General features: G+C 36.1%; 1 protein-coding gene and 1 pseudogene across 1 annotated transcript in view; one reads left to right on the forward strand and one right to left on the reverse strand.

The window, feature by feature from the left end:
* Nucleotides 1-4,790: 4,790 nt before the first annotated feature.
* Nucleotides 4,791-4,909, reverse strand: LOC120594763 (uncharacterized; annotated as a pseudogene).
* A 2,051-nt stretch (nt 4,910-6,960) lies between these two features.
* The window catches only part of LOC120594402 (immunoglobulin kappa light chain-like), a 73,587-nt gene continuing 57,911 nt past the window's right edge, over nt 6,961-22,636 (forward strand). Inside the window, exons 1-2 of the mRNA XM_039852395.1 lie at nt 6,961-7,071; nt 7,266-7,558. Coding sequence (XP_039708329.1) covers nt 7,023-7,071; nt 7,266-7,558 — 342 coding nt within the window. The 5' untranslated portion in view covers nt 6,961-7,022. The remainder of the gene's footprint in view (nt 7,072-7,265; nt 7,559-22,636) is intronic.

The raw sequence follows: 22,636 nt of genomic DNA on the forward strand, positions 1-22,636 counted from the left end.
AAATGGAGAAGATATTGTGTTTTATATGCGGTGGGGTCCATTTCCCTTAAATGCCTCAATACCCAAGCTCCCAGAAGGGAAGGGTTTGCTCAGATGTGCATAACACCTGCCTTTTCTCATTTAAATTGGGTGACCAGTTGTTCCAATTTTCCTGGATGTCTACTTTAAAATGGAAAGTTTTGTATCTTGTCAACCTCCAGTCCTGGAAAAACTAGAATGGTAGGTTGACCTACTTTAAGTATAAATACTAGTCCTCATGATTGTATTGATTTCAAGTTTGTGAACCATGTATTTAAAAACTGAATAATTCAGAAAACATGGCTATGTGATCACATACTATGTAAATAAACTTGTAATGGACTCCTTTTTTTTTTCTTTCTCCCCTGACTTCTTGGGTTCTCTTTCTTTAACTCTATGAAAATCATGTAAGAATTCGGTGCTTGAGAAGACTCATGTTTGCCTGTCTCTCCTCAGCAGTAATTAAAAATCATAAAACTTTGATTTAATAAGTCTTTTGGGTAGTTTCTGAGATGATGAGTTTGTTGAGAACCAGCGGGTGAGATTGAGATAGCAGCAGATCCCAGAAGAAATTGTAGCAGTGAGTGCTGGGTTACAAAACAGAATATCTATAGCCCTGAGAACTAGAAAAACAGCTCCTGAGTGATAGATGCACACAGTGGCAAATCCCACAAACAAAGGTTGGAGGTACAGAGGCAAGGCAGCTGAGGTCTGGCAGTCACCATTCCTAGAGGAGAACAAAGCCACAAACATATCAATGGCCTCTCCTAGCCCACTCGGCCCCTACACATTGAGACTGATCCCAGCAGAGGCACCTGGGACACCTCAGGCAGCACAACACTGCACCTGGCTGCTGAGGCAGTGCTGAAATTTAAAGGACTTGCCCACCAAATTCTCCCATAGGGGTGGTGCCTTGAGACCAGGGCAACCTGTTCACAGAAGAGTGGCCACCTTTGCAAGGAATACAAGGCATCTTTCACCACCTAGCAGAGATCTAAGAAACTAGAGCAGTGCAAGAGAAAATAAAACACTTGGGCTTCAGCTACACATCGTGAAATAAAAGAAAAACATCTTAACTTGCTAAAGAGGTAACACTCTTAATTAAAAAAAAAAAAATCAGAGTTCATTCTCATAAATGCCTAGGTAGAGAAATAATCCATCAAATACCATGAACTATCAAGGTCATAAGATAGTTCAGAAAGAAAACAAAATATCTCTAGAAAATATACTTAAGGATATGGAAATATGTGGTTTAAATGACAGAGAATTCAAGATTGCAGTTCTGAAAAAATGTAGTGAGATGCAAGAAAACACAGGCTGTTTAATAAATTCAGAAACAAAATCAACGAACAATAAGAATACTTTACCAAAGAGATTGAAACTTTTTTAAAAAGTAGAAATTTTAGAGCTCAATAAAAGAGATGAAGAATGAAATAGGAACAGAGCTAACCAGATAAAGGAAAGAATTAGTGATATTGAAGATAAAAATCTGGAAATGACACAGATGGAAGAAGAGAAAGAACTCTACAAGAAGTATCTGACTCTATCAGAAAGAGTAATATAAGAATAATGAGTATATCAGAAGGAGAAGAGAGGAGAAGGGAACAGACAGCCTATTCAGACAAATAGTGAGTGAGAACTTCCCAAATCTATGGAAAGAACTGGATCCACGAGTCCAAGAAGCAAACAGAACACCTAATTATCTCAATCCAAAAAGGCTTTTTCCAAGGTACGTTATATTAAAACTGTCAAAAATTAATTATAAAGAATTCTCAAGGTAGCCAGGGAAAAGAATATGGTAACCTATAAAGGAAATCCCATTAGATTATCATTGGATTTTAAGCAGAAACTCTACAACTCAGGAGAGATTGGAATTAAATATTCCAACAAATGAAAGAGAGAAGCTACCCACCAATAATAATATATATCCAGCAAAGTTATCCTTTAGATATGAAGGAGAAATAAAGACTTTTCCAGAAATACAGAAGCTGACAAAATTTTCCACCATAAGGCCTGCATTACAGGAAATAATGAAGGAGGTTATTCCATCTGAAACAAAAAGGTAAAGGAATACAAATCTATGACTAATATGACTAACAGATAGACAGAAGCAGGAAATTACAAACTTTATTCACAACAGGGCACTATATACTTAAATATAACATGAAAGGTAAAGGAGGTAAAAATATTTTTTAAAAAAGAGAGAGAGAGAGAGAAGAAGACAATAGCTACTACAATTTGGAAATGACCTCACAGCACAAATAAGGATAATTTGTGACAACGAAAAACATAAAAGGGAAAGGGAGTCAAGATCTGAACTTGGAAAGGTAAACAAAGATAAAATGAATGCAGAAGAAAAAGGACTGCTGTATATATAAAACTTTCTTTTACATAAACTACACACACAAAAACTCAGAAATAAGACACATAACATTAAAAAGTGGAAACAGAAAAACATCATACAATACCACCAAACTGAAATAACAGACAGAAACACATGCGTAAAGAAACAATGGATACACCAAGCTACCAGAAAACAAAAGATAAAATGACTATAGGAAATCTTCATATATCAATATGATGTAAATGGACTGAACTCACCAATAAAAGCACAGAGTATCAGATTTGGTCAAAAAAAAAACTTGATCATATACTGCCTTCAAGAGACACATCTCAGCTGTAAGGGCAAATACAGACTCAAAGTAAAAGGGTAGAAAATGATATGCCAAGCAAATGGCTTCTAGAGAAAAGCAGGTGTAGCCATACTAATATCTAATGAAATAGACTTCAAGATAAAAAAGGTAACAAGAGACAGTGATAGACACTACATAATGATAAAGGGGACCATACATCAAGAAGACATAACACTTATCAATATATATGTTCCCAATTAAACAGGACCAAAATATATGAAGCAACTACTAACAGAATTAAAGGGAGAAACTGACAAAAACACAGTTATAGTAGTGAACCTAAATATCCCACTGTCAGCTATGGATAGATAATCGAAACAGAAAATCAATAAAGAAACATCAGCCTTAACCGATACATTAGACCAATTGGACATAATCAACATTTACAGTCTTTTACCCCAAAACACCAGGTTATACATTCTTCTTTAGTGCGTATGGAACATTCTCAAAGATAGACCATATATTGGGACACAAAACTAGCCTCAACAAATTTAAGAAGACTGAAATCATACCAAGTGCATTCTCCAACCACAATGCTTTGAAATTGGAGATCAATTGCAAAAAGAAAGTGGGAAGAACCACAAATACGTTTAGATTAAATAACATTTTATTAAAGAATGACTGGGTCAAAGAAGAATTAAAATGAGATATTAAAAAATATATAGAAACAATTGAGAATCAAATTACAACATATAAAAATTTAGGATACAGCAAAAATGATAATAAGAGGAAAGTTTATTCATTACAAGCCTATCTCAAGAAATAAGAAAGATCCCAAATAAAAATCCTAATATTACATCATAAAAAAGTAGAGAAAAAAATGAAGCCCAAAGTCAGAAGAAAGAAATAATCAAAATTAGAGCAGAATTAAATGAAATTGAGAACAAATAGACAATAGAAAAAATTAATGTAATAAAAAGCTGGTTCTTTGAAAAGATCAATAAAATTGACAAACCCCTAGCTAGACTCACTAAGAAAAAAAGGGAAAAGATTCTAACAAAATCAAAAATGAAAGAGAAGTTATGACAAATACCACAGAAATACAAAGATCATACAAGAATACAATGAAAGACTATATGCCATCAAATTTAATAACCTTAAAGAAATGGACAAGTTCGTAGAAATATGTAACCTTCCTAGACTGAATGTGGAGAACTGGAAAATCTAAATAGACTGATCAACAGTAAGGAAATTGAAACAATCATCAAAAACATCTCCAAAAGTAAAAGTCCAGGACTTTTAAATTCACTTTCACTAGTGAATTTACCTAAACATGCAAAGATGAATTAATATTGTCCTTCTCAAACTCTTCCAAAAAACTGAAGAGCAGGTAACACTTTCCAACTCATTTCATGAGGCCAACATTACCCTGATACCAAAACCTGGTAAGGATAACACGCACGTACACACACACACACACACACACACACACACACACACACACACACACACACAAAACTATAGACCAATATTGATAGAAAACAGAACAATGAAGGCCTCTGGTAGTGATGGAAGAAACATGGCTTCGACAGAGAAGGAGTATAAAAGCCTTTGGGATGTTGGGATGGTGTATATCTTCATCTGGATAGTGATTACAGGGCAGTATCAATATTGATTGATTCTTCCTGTTCTTGTATTTCATAATGCAATCGTGCAGAATGTACTCTTTAGCGTCTTGCTTCTTTCAATAAACACATTTTTGAGCTTCAACTATGTTAATGTGTCAGCAATTTGTTTCTTTTACTGCAGAATAATTATCCTTTATATGAATATACCACTATTAATTTATGTATTATTTAATTAAGGAGTACTTTGCAGCTTTTATTAATAAAGATTTGTTTGGAACATTCTTGTACATGTCTTTTGTGGACTTATGCACGCACTTCTTTGGATATATTTTTAGAAATGGAAGTGCTGAGTCATAGGGTTGTTATAGATTTGGCTTTGGTAAATACTGCCAAACAGTTTGAAATGGTGAACTTATGTATACTACATCAACCATGTAATAAAAATTTCAGTAGCTGTAAATCCTTTCCAATACTTGGTGTTGTCAAACTTTTCTTTTTTTTTTTTTTTTAACGCCTACAGCACCTGGTCTTCCTAGGTGGTCTCCCATCCAAGTACTAACCAGACCCGACCCTGCTTAGCTTCCAAGATCAGGCAAGATTGGGCATGTTCAGGGTGGCATGGCCATTGACAGTGTTGTCAAACTTTTAAAAAAATTTGTATTGCTATATCTGAAGTGGTACCATGTTTAAAACTTAAAATTCTCTTATGATCAATGGTATTGAGTAATTTTTTTATATGTCTGTATATATGTCTATATATATAATTGAAAATTTTATTATAGTGTAATTTATATTTTTATCACTTGTTTGTTTTTTATGTTTTTGTGTGTGTCCTATTTAATAAAAATTTTTCTATCTTTAGGCCTTAAAGAAATTCTTCGATGCTTTCTTCTAGAAGCATCATTATTTTACTTCTCACATGTAAATGGTCTACATATAATTCAAAATTTTGCCTTGTGTTTGGTGAGTCAAGGTTTTGATTGCTCATGTTATTTTCATTCTATATCAAATAGCTCTTTACTATTTATTGCAAAAGAACAACAGCAAACAAACAAACAAACAAAAAGCACCACCCAAAACTATATGCCCCTCTAGTGCCTCTATTAGAAATCAAGTGACTATGTGTGGGTCTTTTCTCAATACTTTGTTCTTTTCCATTTGTCTTTTTGTCTGTCTTTGTACCTACAGTACACCAACTGCCTTAATCGCTGTAGCTGTATAATAAGTCTAGAAATATGATATTTCTAGATTTCCATGCAAATTCTGGAATCACCCTTTCAACTTCAGAATATTCTTAGGGGATTTTAATTTAATTTCATTGAGCCTATATGTCAAATTTGGGAAAATTGAAATTCTAAAAATATTGAGTTTTCTATTCTACGAACATGAAAGACTCTATTTACTAAGTCCTTTAATTCACAATACAGATTTATGTATTGACATTGTATGCAGAGACCTGTGTTACTGAAGCCCCAGGGTTTTTTCCTAGAATCCACCTGCCTGTGGGTATTGGTCCAAAGAAATGCACGAACAGAAGTTTGTAGTATAGAACGAAAAAAAAAAGTTTAATATAGAATTGGCCGATTTGGAGGTGGGGTGCTTATGCTTCTAAAATCTCGACTCTGATGGTATAGTTACAAATTATATAGAGCAAAATCACAAGACACTGTGGCTTAGAGGTTTGGGGTTGTGATAGGAGCTGATTGGTCAGAGGTAAGGTAAGGATAATCACTTCTTCAGGTCTCGAGGATAGCTCTGAGGTTTCTTCAGGCATCTTTGTCTGGTCTCATGGGAAAGTAGCCAGGGGGCGGTCCACCTTAGGACTCAGGAACTGAAACATAGGTCAAGATGTTATCTTTAACCTGTCAGAGGTCTGAATTTTGTGACCTGACCATTAGTCAAATCCAGGCTACTGTCTTCTGCTGCCTCAAGAGTTGCTGATTATGTGGCTAGGCTAGGTCTCTGCGAGGTGTATACATACAGAGAGAGGGATGTAATTTCTAGAGCTAAGATTTAAAACTAAATAATATCAAAATCATAAGGACTCTTGGTTTTATCTATAGTATAATTCTTATAGAAGTGGTGATAATGGACATTTTAGTCTTTTTTACAATATGAACAATAAAATGTTCCATATTTTATCGTTGAGTATAATGTTTGTAGGATATTGATAGAAAGTTATCACATAAGGTATTTTTCCATTATTCCTGGCTTGCTGAGAATTTTTATCATAAGTAGATGTTGACTATTTTTTTCAAATTATTTTGCAGCTACTGAGATCACTAAGCAAGAAAGGTATATCTGGAAGATAAATGTCTGATCAGCTCTTCAATCCAATCTGATCCAATGATGCACCAACAAAAATGTCTGGACACATTCGGGGTAAAGAGAAAAATAGGAATTATGAGCATTTATTTTATTCCCAACAGGCTTGTGCCAAACACCATCTATCTGAATTCAGGCCAGTAATGAGGTGAAGGATACAGGAAGTAAATTTTGTGACTTGAGAAAAGAAATTCATCCCTCAGGCTGAGCTAACAGGCTTTTCTAACATGGCCACCTGGGGGCTGTTTGCTCAAGTGTAAAGAAGAGGCAAATGATCTCTGCAGCTGGAAGCCCGGTTTGCCCCACACCTACTGCTTTGCATGTTACTCCCAGCCCATTCTGCTGACCAGGGCCCATATCAGTGCCTGGAGTCAGTGCTCTGGGGAAGAGCTGCCTCAGTTAGGACACAGAGCGAACCATGGAAGCCCCCACTCAGCTTCTCTGCCTCCTGTTACTCTGGATTCCAGGTGAGAGAAACTTGGGGTAGTTCCGTATGTCAGTGAAAAGTTTGTCCATGTTGAGTCCTGTGACCTGACACCTTTGCTCAGCAAGTATAATAACTAAAGCTCAACATAGACCAACAATCCTGGTTCTGCTGGGAAGACAATCGGGTATGATCCAGATTACACAGGTGACTTTTGTGTCTTATTTCCAATCTCAGATACCACCGGAGAAATCGTGATGACCCAGTCTCCAGCCTCCTTGTCTTTGTCTTCAAGAGAAAGAGCCACCTTCAACTGCAGGGCCAGTCAGAGTGTTAGTAACTACTTAGCCTGGTACCAGCAGAAACCTGAGGAGGCTCCCAGGCTCCTCATTTATAGAGCATCTACCAGGGCCAGTGGCATCCCAGCCAGATTCAGTGGCAGTGGGTCTGGGACAGAATTTACTCTCACCATCAGCAACCTGGAGCCTGAAGATTTTGCAACTTACTACTGTCAGCAATATAATAGTGGGTATCCACAGTGATTCAACATGAAACAAAATCCCATAAGTACTTTAATGCTTATTTCATTATACCAGCTGCTTCCTTTATAAGCAGCTGTTGTAGTAGTTGCATGGTTTTAGCATCTCTGTTCTGTTTGGAAAGGTCCTGGCCAGTTTAATAAGACAATATCATCAATAACAAACAAGGATTGGAAAGGAAGAATTAAAACTACTATAATTCATGGATGAAAAGACTGTATGCACAGAAAATTCCAAATAATATATTATTAGAAATAAAGAGAAATGGGTAATGATTGGATTCAAAGCCAGCATGCAAGAGTCAATTTGATTTCTATGTAACTGAAATAATGCTGAAAAATTAAAATTATAAAATACATCTTTTACAAGTGCCTCAAAAACACCAAATATTTAGGAAAAACTAACAAAACACACTGAAGCTCTAGAATATTATTCAGAGAAAACAAAAAATGCTACATAAATGGAAGGTCGTATTATATTCAAAGACTGAAAGTCTCAGTATCATAAAGATGTCAGTTCTTCACAATATTAACAAAATTAAAACCCCAACTAATTTTTAACAAACATTTATAAGCTGATTATAAATATTTTATGTGGCAATGTCAAGGACTAGAAAAACCACAGCAAACCTGAGGAAGTGCCAGAATGAGGACTTACACTGCTGGATGCCAAGACTGTGGTGCTAAGATAAGCTCAACCAAGTTGTCCAATAGAATAGAAGAGAATATTCAGAGACAGACCATGTGTATATTGATACTTTTAATGGTAAAGATGATACTGCAGAGCATTATAGAAAGTACAAATGGACAACAGGGTATATAAAAGGTGCTTAACATCAATAATCAGCAGAGAACTTTAAATAAAAATTACAACAAACTCACTAAATATTCAATAGGATGCTTTAAAAAAAACTAAAAAGATCAATAATACCAAATAGGAACAATTAGAATGTTTATGTATTGTCTTTGGAAATATAAAGTAGAACAAGTTAGAGAACTAACATGAAAATACACATACCCTGTAAGGAGCAATTAGAATGTTCATGTATTGTCTTTGGAAATATAAAGTAGAACAAGTTAGAGAACTAACATGAAAATACACATACCCTGTAATCCAGCCCTTTCACTAAGAAGCGTATATAGATGTACACTGAAGCAAATGCACAATATTGTTCATATCATTATTTGTGATGACTCCAAACTGAGAACAGCCTGTCAACCAACATCAGAATAAATAAAATTAGTCATCTGCATACAGTGAAAAGCTATACATGGATGCAGATAAACAGACCTGCTGCTACATCTAAGAACATGGGAGAATCTCACAAGTATAATAAAGTACAAAAGTTATAAACGAAAAGAGATTGTTATCTATGATTCCATATTTTTAATTTACAATGTTAAAAGGCATGTTATATTAAAAAAAAAAAAAAGTAAAGTTACACCAGACCAGTTAAAGAGGCCAAGAAAAACTTTATTCAAGCTGAGATGGGACATCAGTTGTAAAATTCTTAATCTTTTAGCAGGAAATGAAATAGGACATCTTTTGCAGAGTTAATCTTTTTAGTAAACCTAGTTAAGTTTTCTTCCCTCCTGTCTTTGGAAAAAAGGCCCTCTCCCTCAAATCCTGATAATTGCCCTGACAACTCAGATCCTCTGGCTATTGATAAGGGTCATCAGTCCATTGTTAGCAGAAATGGTGTTAAGTCAGACTGGGCTCTTAGAGTCTGAGAGGGGAGGAGACTTTAGGCCAAAGGTTTTTTTTAACTCTTTAAGAAATATATTAACCAAGCCCGTTTCCCTTTACTCTCTTAATAGGCAAATCAATAATAGAAATTAATAGATATATGATTTAAATAACGAGTTTTTATCTTCTTTACCTTATCTAGGGACTGAGGTGGTGCTTCAGCAGGAAACCCAAGACCCCACCTGAGTGAAGCAGAAAGGAAAAGAGTTTCATGAAACCCCTGTAGGCAGAGACTACAGCCATTCTCAGCAGGAAGCAGATACCAAAGAAGGGACCTCCCATCCCTCAACATCTATACTAATAACAAGGAAGGTTCATGACTCTTAGAAAAGAGTTAGGCAGCAAAGTTCGTTAGGGAGTTTCGAGTCTGCCTGCAAAGGCACTGAGGTCATCCGATCCTAGAAAGGGTCTGCCCTAATCTGCCCACAATTAAGCAAGCCAAAAGGCATTTTTTAACTCACACAAAGAAACCAGTAGGCAGAGAATTAGGTACCAGTTTAAGCCAGTCACTTGCACCTGCGCAATGAAGAGCTCAACGACCTTCAACTCACCTGAAACTCATACCATTATTATAATATGATGCATACGCCCGGAAGTTCATTACTATCATTATAACAGACTGAATTCTGGAAACAAACATGCTCAGAAAGCAAAATGATGAATCACTGAGTCCTGTAAATCTTAGTTGTCAATCAAGGAAGCCCACCCTCTAAGAAAAGTAACCACCCACAGCAAAACGGTATAAAAAAACCTGAAAGCTTTGTTGCCAGGCTTTTTTAGCCACGCTTCTTTTGCTCAGGCCCCTTTCTACATTTGGAAGTGTATTTTCCTTTCTAATAAAACCTTTCTTTTCTACTGTATTTCGGTGTCTTGCTCAAATCTTTGTTCAAGACATCAAGAACCTGGACAAAGTGCTGGGAGAAGATTCCCCACTCTCCAGTAACAAAGCTGATCTCAATAAGGGAGAGAAAATACTGAAATGGGGGAGATACTATGCAACTTATTTGAAACAAAAGGCAAGATAATTTTTAAATGCTGGGTGAACTAATGAACAAGTACTAGAGAATGCTGGTAAAAAAAACCCCACCCATATACAGTCACTTGATTTCTAATAGAGGCACTATGATTAGACCATCTGTGTTTGCTAATTGTTGCTTATATAAAGTAGGTGCCTACCCTCCCACAGAGACTGAGACTGGTCCTATCTTTCTTAATTACATTGCAAAGGAATGGCTCTCAGGTCCTTGAGAAAAGCATCTCTAGGTTGTAGAATATTTATATATCAAAAAGTCAGAGAAAGAACTTACAATTGCAAGTTTTCTAAAGCAAATAAATGCTCAAAGAAAAAGGAAGTCAGGAGACTATAATCAGCTTGAAATCTGTTTAAAATTTAGTCAAGCTGAAAGAACATTAACTTTTCAGTCAGAAGCTGTATTGAGAAAAAGTGGAGTTAATGACTGGGAGGGGGCAGAGGAAGATAACAAAGGTATTTTTCTGAGTATAGTTGATAGTTATAGAAGTGTTCACTCTGAAAAATTTATTAACCTGTGTGCATATGATTTGTGAATGTATATGTGTATTTGAGATTTAGTCTACTAAAAAGTTTAAGGAAAAAATCTATAAAGCATATTATACCAACTATTTAATGCAGCTTAACCTATTTTAGTCTCATCAAATTATGTTTAATAATAATATGAATTCATTTTTACATGTTATATATGACTGCATCTTACCAAATGTAAAAGATTTCAAGGATTACAGTACACACAGTTTTATTGACCTCAAGATCACAACAGTCATCATTCCCTCTTTTTGTCCTGGGAAGCATCTAAATTTTAAGCTATGCAAAATCTATTGTATAATAACAATGACTCCTATTCACCCTAATTTATAAGGGACTTCAAAGAATAAACACAATTTGCTTCAAGTTTTTTGTATCACTATGCATTGAAGCCATTCAATAGAAAAGTAAACAAAAGCATGCACATTATTATACTTGCCACACTATTCTTAGAAATGAACAAGATGCAGATAGATAAGGGACAGAAATTGAGGTCTTCCCCTAGTTGAAGACCAACACAGAGTTCTAGTGAGCCTATTTTAGGACAAAGCTATTCTTCAATAATTCTAACAATGGATCATCTTAAATGTACAAAATACATCTCAGAAGAGAGAGCCCCAAGAACTAGTTCATAGAGATCCCCTTTGGTTTCTAATACTCATTTACTCATATTTTCCCAAGGTCTCTTTGCTCTTGAAACTCCAGACATTTTACTAACAGCTTCATCGAGATGTATTAATCATACCATAAAATTCACCAGTTTAAAATGCACAATTCACTGGTTTTTAGTTTATTTACAGAATTGTATGATCATCACTGCAATATATTTTGAGACATTTTGATCACCCCAAAAGTAACCTTGTACCCATTAGCAGTCACTTCCAATATCCCCTGGCATTACACATCCTCAAGCACTAGGCAATCATTAATCTACTTTCAGTCTCTGTTGATTGCCTAGTGTGGACATTTCATATAATCATACTATATCTGGGCTTTTTTTGACTTGCTTCTTTCACTTAGCATAATGTTTTCAGGGTTTATTTATGTTGTAGCGTATATCAATACTTCGTTCCTTTTTATGGCTGAATATTATTCCATTGTTTGAATATACTACATTTTTTTTCCATTCATCAATTGACGGACATATGCATCCACTTTTTGACTAGTGAATAACCCTGATATGAATATTCGTGTAGAAGTTTTTACAGGGACATGTTTTTCATTTTTCTTGGATATGTGCCTAGAAGTCGAATTGTAGGATTGTAGGATTGTATTTGAGGAATGCCAGACTGTTTTTCAAAGCATCTGCACCATTCTACATTCCCACCAGCAGTGCAAAAAATATATATCATTGCCACACTATGCAATGATAAGAAAAGATGGCTTGGCAAATGAGTTTTCAGAGGGCTACAATATACAGTAAGTCCCCAGTTAATATTGTTGATAGGTTCTGCCACTTTCAGTGAAATGATGTATAATAAAACCAGTTTTACCATAGGCTAATTGATATAAACAAGAATTAAATTTTTATGGTAGCTCATCGATGTTATAACAAAATATCATTGAAGGAAATGACATCTCAGTGGAAATTTATTGTAAATTGATTTACTTCATATGTAAGGATCATTTTCTAGATTCTCTGCCCCATTGTATTGGCTGATCTGTGTATCCCTTTACCAATACTATGCTATTTTAATTACTATTTCTTATATTAAGCATTGATATTGGTTAGTGTTAGTCCTTTGAGGATCTGCTATTTCAGGATACAAGAAAAACAATTTTAAGGTAGTTCAAAGTTGCCCATTAAATATTCTGTTAATTTATCTAATTAAAAAAAAAACCCTGAGCCCATGTTATTTCTGTCTCTTGGATACTTTCTCATTTCCATTGTATTCAAGAGGAAGGAACAGGCAGGATAAGCAAATAGAGAAATTGAGTAAGATAAAAAACTAGCTCAAGATACAAACTAGGGAGAAGAAATCAAAATAAAAGATGAGGAGCTGAAGAAGGTGATATAAAATTTCCTGTAGGAAAAACAGAAAATTTGGGGGGGAAATGCCTTCAAAATCAAATCACGCCCTGTGAGGATGAATCCTCTTGCCCATGGTTTCTTGAGTACTGTTCCTTCCTAACTGTTTCTCTCAACCGGAAGACATATGAACAATGAATAGACAAGAATAGGGTGACTGCTATAGACACTCTTATTCAAAAGGAAGGACACAGCACTGAATATTCTATGTACCATATAGTAACAGCTTCCTAATGGGATTTCCCAATTCCAGTCTTTTTTTCCCCCAAGCTGTACTCCTTAACCATTTAAGCTATTTCATCAGATCAAATCCCAAATAATGAATCTTAAATAGCATCTTTGCTGTTGACCTAAATTCTCATTATCCTTTGAAACAGTTTAAATTTCCTTCATGAATTCTTTGCTATTTTCAATTTATTTTGATTTTCCTTTATGAATTTAAATAACATTGTTATCCTCAAATATAGCATGTAAGGCTGACATACATACAGTATTTCTTAAATTCTGGTTTTGTGTTGTTTCCGTCAACTCTAAATTCCAAGTTCTACTGTTAAGGGAATCAACCTTAGAATCTGATCTCTAATTGAGAGACCATTCCTAGGCTTGAGCTTATACCAGGAAAAAAGTTCTGTCTAAGCTTCTTGAGCTCATATCCAATTAATAGTTATATAAGCAATTATTATTCTTGGTCAGTGCTGCCTGATGTATCATATACTACGCTTATTGTCATTCATAGTAGTCACTACCAGAGGAAGGTATTTTATACTGAGGACTAAAGAAATACTACAGTAATTTGCACAATTTTAAAAGAGGCTTGACATAATTCTCTTACTAGCTGAAGACACTATGGGAGGAAGTATCCTGGTGTGATAGCTCTAAAGTAATCTGCTTTGGACCTGAAGCCCCCCAAATAGTTCTACACAGGATGACTTTGCATGCTTTACCAAAAGCATTTGCCTACAGACCAAAGCCCTTATCCATGGGCTGCTCACTATCTAAGGATAGGTATCTATCTCAGCCTTTTGCAGAATGGATATGAGGAGCTCAACTCTTCTGCATCTGGATACCAGGTGAGGAAAACAATTAAGAGAAGTTGACAAGTAAAAATGAAAATTTCTTTCTTCACTTTGTAAGATGAATCCTGAGTATACTTTAAAGTCTGTAATAGGATTTCTCACAGAATAACCTAAGAAAACCATGAATGTGATGTGTTAAACCTCGTTGTAATATTATAGCTCATGTGATTTCTTCTTTTCATTACAGATGCCAGTAGAGAAATTGTGCTGATCTAAATTTGCAATTTCCAGACAAATCCTCGGGATAGGGAGTCAGCATCACCTGTGAGGCAAGTCAAGACATTAGTAACTACTTGAACTGGTACCAACAAAAAACTGAATAAGCTTCCAAGTTTTTTTATTTGCATTACTTCTGTACACTGCATGATTTAGTGACAGCAGATCTGAGACTAATTTCATCCACACAATCAGCAGACTAGTGACTAAAGATGCAGGGTATTATTACTGTAAACAACATAAGAGCTTGCCTCTCACATATGACAGCCCTTACTAAAGAGAGTACATGAATCCAGCTACTTCCTCTTACCAAAGTGGTTGATTTATAAATGAAGCAAGCTGGTAGAAAACCCAGTGAAAAGAACTTTTAAATACTGCTTTGTCTCACCACATAAGATAGGAACTGAAACCACATACCCTTGGTTGGAATTTTGGCTCTCCTATTTAATAGCTGTGTAATTTTTAGCAAGTTACTAGATTTTTTTTTCTTGGGTTATCATCTGCAATAAAGGAATAAAGAAACAATACCAAAGGGCTGATATGAAAATTAAATAAATGAGTGCTTATAAAGTTTTTATTTTATAATATTGAGTGGCAAACTTACTAATCACTCAAAAAGTATTAGTTGCCATTATTTTTCTTTAACTTGTAAATATGTAGATACAGTATTTTCACAATATGTTTTATTTCAAATTATTCCATAATTTTAAAAAATTGTTTGAAACTTCTACTTTGTCAAACAGCAGAATAGCTTATTTTGAACTGACCTGCTAAGAACAACCTATAAGGCTAGATGAACATAAAAACATATTGGAAGAAATCAGAGAAATACCATGTATAAAGGGCCTGACTCCATTTTTAGTGCTTGATCTCTGAAAGTTTTTTAGCCCCACCTGTAACTTTCTCTTTTGCCCTACATCTGTGCAAGTGCTGGAAAATTCAAAATTCACAAATCTCCAGGCCAAGCAAGGAAACTTTTTCCCAGTACCACTCTCTAGTCATTATGAAAGCTCAAACTTCTGTCTCACTCAAGCCAACCTGGACCTGCATGTGCACACCTTGTTCTCTCCAGAAGTGCCTTATATAAATAATAAACACTCTCAATTTCTCCTGGTATGTGGAGTGCCAATAGCCTCTATCACTTATTAATTGAAAAGGGGGCCATCCCACCTCCAGGGGAGGAACATAAAACATACCATAAAAGCAAGTTTCAAGGAGACAAGAAACAAAGGAAAGCCCATAGAGGTGAACTCTACTTTCCTTTCTTCAATGCCCCTTGAGACATGGGCAGCCTCAGAAATAAGAATAGAGCCTCAGAACCTGAGTATTTGAAATAAAGGAGAGGCTGAGAGGGCTCTGCACTGAGCAAAGGTTTTAGCAATCTCACAGGTTATAATTACAAATTAATCTTCAATGATTAAAAGGAGGAGGGATCCTGATGAAGATCAAGGATTTTAGCAGGATCCTTGGCAGAGCTAAACCTAGGAAGAGAGATAAATCAGGAATAGCAAAGAATCATAATACTGAAGTCTAAGCTCAAAAAACGTAGTCTCTGATTAGGTTAGGGTACTATAATCCTAGCACTTCATCCCGAAAGAATCAAATGTAATTTCTTTATGGAGGATAAAAATCATTCTAAAGCTAAATTCGTCTCTAAAATATTTTACATGGAAAATATACATACAAATCTACATAAATATTAAGTATATAAACCACAGTCTGACTTTCAATCAACAATACCCAGGCATACAAAATTCAAGGAGAAAAACTAAACAATGGAAATCGACCATCCCCCCTAAATTGCAGCCATTAGGTTATAGGCTTAATGTATTAGGTGACAAGATCAAGAATTATAACAAAGAGCCTAAACTATTAAAAGTAACCAAATAGAAATTCAAAAATAATAATCCAAATCAAGAATTCAGTAGATAAATTTAACAGTAGATTTTACAGTGCTCAAAAGTTAAATGGTAAACAGGAAGATACATTGGAAATTTGAAGTGATTAATCACTGAAAAACATAAAAAGGCATAAGGAATACAACAAAAAAAATCAGATGTATTTATAACTAAAATTCAAGGAGAAGGGAGTATAGGCAGGGAGAATATTTTAAGAGATAATGATTGGGGAATTTTCAAAACTGATCACAAATTGAAGTGATTAAATGAACCCAAATAAGATAAATACACACAAAAAAATTACACCTAGGCCCATCTTAGTACCAATGTTGAAAAAACAAACAAACAAAATGACAGGAGAGAGGGAAGAGGAGAGAGAGATAGAATAAAGTAATTATTAGAAAAGAAAACATTATTTGAAAATCTTTAAGAGAGCAATAAGAAATATGAATAACTTAACATTAACAGCAAACACCAGGAAACAATAAAATAAAATATATTTTCAAAGTATAGAAAGAAAATACCTGTCAATTTAGGATTCCATAAGGATTATCTTTCACAACTAAAGGCAAGATAAATATGTTTTAGAAAAAATATACATAAAAATGAATCACCAGAAGACCAATAGTATTTACTCAGTTCACACCTCTGTATCACATTATGGTAATTCTCATAATATTGTAACCTTGTTTATTTTTATTGTATTTTTTATGGTGATCCGTGATCAGTGACCTTTGATGTTACTATTGTAATTGTTGTGGGGCACCATAAACCATACCCATATAAGACTGATGAACTTAATTGATAAACATTGTGTGCTGACTATTCCACTAAACAAACATTCCCCCATCTCTCTCCCTCTTCTCAGGCCTCCCTATTTTCTGAGACACAACAATATTGAAATTAGGCTGATTAATAACCTTACAATGGCCTTTAAGTGTTCAAGTAAAAGGAAGAGTCATACATCTCTCACTTTACATCAAAAGTTAGAAATCATTAAACTTAGTGAGGAAGACAGGCCAAAAGCTGAGATAAGTCAACAGGTGGGCCTCTTGCACCAAATAGTTAGCTAAGTGGTAAAAAAAAAAGCCCTTGAAGGAAATTAAGTGCTATTCCCGTGACCATACGAATGATAAGAAGGGAAAATAACCTTATTGTTGACATGGGGAAATTTTTAGTGATCTGGATAGACGATCAAATCAGCCACAACATTTCCTTAAGCCAAAGCCTAATTCAGAGCAAAGCTCTAACTACGAAGGCTGAGAGGGGTGAGGAAGCTACAGAAGAAAAGTTTGAAGGTAGCAGAAGTTGGTTTTTGAGGCTTAAGGAAAGAAGCTATCTCCACAATATAAAAGTACAAAGTGAAGCAAGTGCTGATGTAGAAGCTGCAGCAAGTTATCCAGATCTAGCTAAGATCATTAACGAAGATGACTACAGATTTTCAATAAGATTAAACAGCCTTATGTTGAAAGAAGATGCCATTTAGGACTTTCATAGCTAGAGAGATGAAATCAGTGCCCAACTTCAAAATGTCAAACAACAGGTTGCCTCTTTTGTTAGGGGCTAATGCATACTTTCTATTGAAACCAATGTTTATTTAGCATCTCAAAAATCCTAGGGCCTTAGAATTATGCTAAATCTAGTCTGCATGTGCTCTCTAAGTGTAATGACAAAGTCTGCATGTCAGCTCATCTGTTTATAACATGGTTTACTGAATATTTGAACCCCTTTATTGCAACCTACTACTCAGAAAATAAAAAAGATTTATTTAAAAATATTACTGCTTATTGATAGATAATGCACCTGATCACCCAACAGCTCTGATAGAGATATACAATAAGATTTTTTTTTCATGTCTTCTAACATCACATCAATTCTGCAACCCATGGATCAAGGAGTAATTTCAACTTTCAAGTGTTTTTATTTAAGAAATACATTTTGTAAGGCTATAGCTACTATACATTGTGATTCCTCTGACAGATCTGAGAAAAGTAAATCGGAAACCTCAAAGAAAAGACTTACCATTTTAGATGTCATTAAGAACATTCATGAGAACTTCCGGTCAAGTTGGCAAGGTAGGTAAACTCTGTGCTCACCCTTTCCCACAACCACATCAAAATGAAAACTAAATTATTAAAAAAAAACACCCTTGAGAACCACCTGAAGAGTAGCTAAACAGAACTCCTATAACTAAGGATATAAAGAAGCCACATGAAGTCTGATAGGAAGGACAGAGATGCAAAATGGGCTGGTCCCACACCCACATGTAGTGGTTAAGAATCAGGAGAGATTTCTCAACTGCAGAGATCCCCCTGAGGAACAAGGAGTCCCAGCCCCACACAGGTCTCCCCATCCTGGAGCACCAGTGCTGGGAAAAAGAAAACTCCCCAATATCTGGCTGTGAAAATCAGTGGGGACTCCCTCCAAGTGAGATGGAGGGCTCTTGTAGACACAGGCATACTCTTAAAGGGCCCAAGCACAGACTCGCCAACAAATACTTGCCCTAAGCTCCAGTGAAGGGACAGCAGCTTGAAAAGTGCCAAGAATATATGCAGAGGAAAAGAATTTTCTGACATCAGGGCAAGGGCTAATAGGACAGCTCTCTCTGGGAATGAAATACTGGCAGTCACCATTGTTCCTTTGTTGGGCCCTTCACCTACATGGCTAGGAGGTGCAGGCAGAAGTGCTATCAGGCATCATTGTTTCTTTGTTGAGCCTTCCCCCTACACAGCTGGCCCAATGCAGGTGGTGCCAAATCCGAATCTTTATTAACCTGGATAGCACTGCGTGCCCCAATCTGGTGATTCACTGAGACTCCACCCTACCCAATTCATGTACCTGGTTCCAACCTCTTTCAGCAACTGTTCCACACAAACAGCTAGCCTCAGCTTGCACTACAGAATTTCCCAAAATTTCTCAAAGGTCTCCAAATCCCAAATAAACAGTGGTTGATCTTGATGTAGCCTGTACCTCTAACTAAGCAGCCACAAGCCTGGCACTATGGGCAATCAGCCTCCATTCACAGCGTGCTCTCTCCCAGGCACCTCCAAGCCCAGCATAGACAGCTACCAATTGGTAATCACTTTGTAGCACCTACCAGATGCCATGGGGCTGGGCAACCGGAAGCAGCTGAACTTAGCTTGCACTGAAGCCCCTCTCAAGAGGTCCCAGAATCAATATACCCAGTGATCATATTCAGACCACACCACAGCACCACCCAATTAGCTCAACAAGTGACACAACCAAAGGGCTGACTAGACAGGCCTCAGATCCCCACTAAAGTGAATCCTACTTTGTGGAGATGGCCCTCACAGAACAGCTTATCTGCTGTAGTCACAGTCAGTCAGCCTGAAGGTCAATCCAAACCACTGATGTGTCAAAAGCAATCAAGGCTCAACAACAACAGGGGGGTACGCACAACACACACAAGGGACACACACACCTGGAGCACCTAGCTCACATGAACAGGGAGACTGCACCTCTGGGCCCAACAGGGCCCCTACTGCATAAGACTATTCTACCAAGGCTAAGAGCTGTAGATTTACCTGATACATAGAAACAAACACTTGGAGGCAGCTGATATGAGGAGACAAAGAAACATGTCCCAAATGAAAGAACAGAGCAAAACTCCCCAAAAAGAAATAAACAAAATGGAGTAATCTTCCAGATGCAGAGTTCCAAGCACTAGTTATAAGGATACTCAATGAACTTAGGAGAAGAATATATGGTACAATAAAGAGATAAACACCATAAAAAAGAACCAGTCAGAAATAAAGAACACAATAACTGAAATTAACAGTAACAAACAGTAGATTAAATAAAGCAGATGATCAAATAGGTGATTTGGAAGACAAGGTAGCTATGGATTTTTGTAAATTGATTTTTATATCCTGAAACTTTACTATATGTGTTTATTTCCAATAGTTTTTAGTAGAGTCTTTAGGGTTTTCTATATAAAGAATCATGTCATCTGCAAAAAGTGACAGTTTGGCTTCTCCGTTCCCTATTTGGGTGCCTTTTAATTTTTTTCTCTTGCCTGATTGCTCTAGCTAAGACTTTCAACACTATGTCGAATAATAGTTGTGACAGTGAAGAGATTTGTCTTGTTCTTGATCTTAGAGAGTAGATTTTTAGCTTTTCACTAGTAAGTATAATGTTAGCTGAGGGTTTTTCATATGTGGCCTTTACTATGTTGAGGTACTTTTCTTTTATACCCATTTTATTAAATGTTTTAATCATAAATTGGTGCTATATCTTGTCAAATGCTTTTTCTGCATCTATTGATATCATCATATGATTTTTATTCTTTATTTTGTGTATCACATTGATCAATTTGCATATGTCAAAACATCCTTGTGCCCCTGGGATGAATCCCACTTGGTTGTGATATGTACCTTTTTAATGTATTGTTATATTTGATTTGCTAGTGTTTTGTTTAGGATTTTTGCATTTGTATTTATCAGAGATATTGGTCTGTAGTTTTCTTTTTTTGTGTGTTATCCTTCCCAGGTTTTGGTATTGGGGAAATGTTGGTCTTATGAAATGAGTTAGAAAGGGTTACCTGCTCTTCAATTTTTTAGAAGAGTTTGAGAAGGATGGTATTAACTCATCTTTAAATGTTTGAGTAAATTCATTAATGAAGCCATCTGGTACTGAGCTTTTACTTTTTGAGAGATTTCTAATGACTGTTTAAATTTCTATACTGTTGATTGCTTTATTTAGCTTTTCCAGTTCTTCGTGATTCAGTCTGGGAAGATTGTATATTTCTAAGAACTTGTCCATTTCTTCCAGGTTATTAAATTTTATATGCCATAAATAAATAATTTTTCATAGTGTTCTTGCATGATCCTTTGTATTTCAGTAGTATCTGTTGTAACTTCCTCTCTTTCATTTCTGATTTTGTTTATTTATGTATTTTCTCTTTTTTCCTTAGTGATTCTAGCCAGGAATTTGTCAATTTTATTAATCTTATCAAAGAACCAGCTCTTTGTTGCATTAGTTTTTTCTACTGCTTTTTTGTTCTCAATTGCATTTAATTCTGCTCTAATTTTGATTCTTTTCTCCCTTCTGCTGACTTTGGGCTTCATTTGTTCTTCTTTTTCTAGTTTTCTAAGATGTAATGTTATGTTGTTTATTTGGGATCTTTCTTGTTTCTTGAGATAAGCCTATAATGATATAAATTTTTCTCTTTTATTATCACTTTTACTGTATCCTACAATTTTTGATGTGTTGTAGTTTCATTCTCAATTCTTCCTATATATCTTTTGATCTTTCATTTTAATTCTTCTTTGACCCAGTCATTCTTTAATAATGTGTTATTTAATCTCCACGTATTTGTGGTTCTTCTGACTTTCTTTTTGCAATTGATCTCCAACTTCAAAGCATTGTAGTTGGAGAATATGCTTGGTATGATTTCAATCTTCTTAAATTTGTTGAGGCTAGTTTTGTGTCCCAACACATGGTCTATCCTTGAGAATGTTCCATGTGTACTAGAGAAGAAAGTATAATGTGATGTTTTGGGATGAAAGGCTCTGTAAATGTCAATATGTCCAATTAATCTAATGTGTCATTTAAGGCTGATATTTCTTTATTGGTTTTCTGTTTGGATGATCTATCTATAACTGATAGTGGGGTATTTAGGTTCCCTACTATAATTCTGTTTTTGTCAGTTTCTCCTGTTAATTCCGTTAGTAGTAATAGAAAACATGGAGCAAACAGCAAGCTGAGTCACCTGGTATCTAGATGAACAGAAGCCCTGCAACTAGGGAGAAATAAGAAATCACCTTGCAATGGTAGGAGGTAGGAGGGAGTGAAGATGTGAGGCTACCTGGTCCTGAGATGCTGAGTGGGACAGAGGCTACAGCAGCTACAGCTGGCAGGTGTGGAAGTTCTTCTTAAAAAGGCCATGTCCTTGACCAGACTCTTGCAGTGATGAACTCACACACTCTGAACACCAGCACCAGTTTGACTGCTCAGGGGGCACCAGGGACTTACAGGGGACATTGAGTTATTGGGCAAGGGCCGGAGGTGAGGCTTTCTCCCTGGCAGAAGTGTTGGTGGTATCTAATGTTCCTCTGTTGAGCCCTCCCCCTTCCAAGTGTGTGAACACAGAGCCTCCTTAGCTGAGATGTCATCGAACTGTATATCAAGGGTCGCTCCACCCAGAGGATTCCCTGAAACTCCACCTCCCCCAACTCATGGCCCCACACAAGCCACATCTAGTCGTGACATCAGAGAGTCCGCTTCTCCTTGCTGAACACCTCAAAGACCCACACTGGTGATAGCTGACCTCGGTTTTCGGCATGGCCTCTTGAAGCAACTATTAGCACAGTATCTGTAGATTGCTTGCTGAATCTTAACAATTGGAGCTGGAAGAGCACAGGCTGGAGCTACACTTGGCCTGCAGCTGAACCCTTCTCAGGACTGTGTCACTTACTATACGAAGCCACGCTAATAAGACTGGGAGACTTAGGAGTTTTGCTTAGTACATAGAAATAGATACAGAAAGGCAGCCAAAGTGGGAAGACAAAGAAGCAGAAACCA

Source organism: Pteropus medius, unplaced genomic scaffold (assembly GCF_902729225.1).
Source record: "Pteropus medius unplaced genomic scaffold, Ma_sr-lr_union100, whole genome shotgun sequence".
Taxonomy (NCBI): domain Eukaryota; kingdom Metazoa; phylum Chordata; class Mammalia; order Chiroptera; family Pteropodidae; genus Pteropus; species Pteropus medius.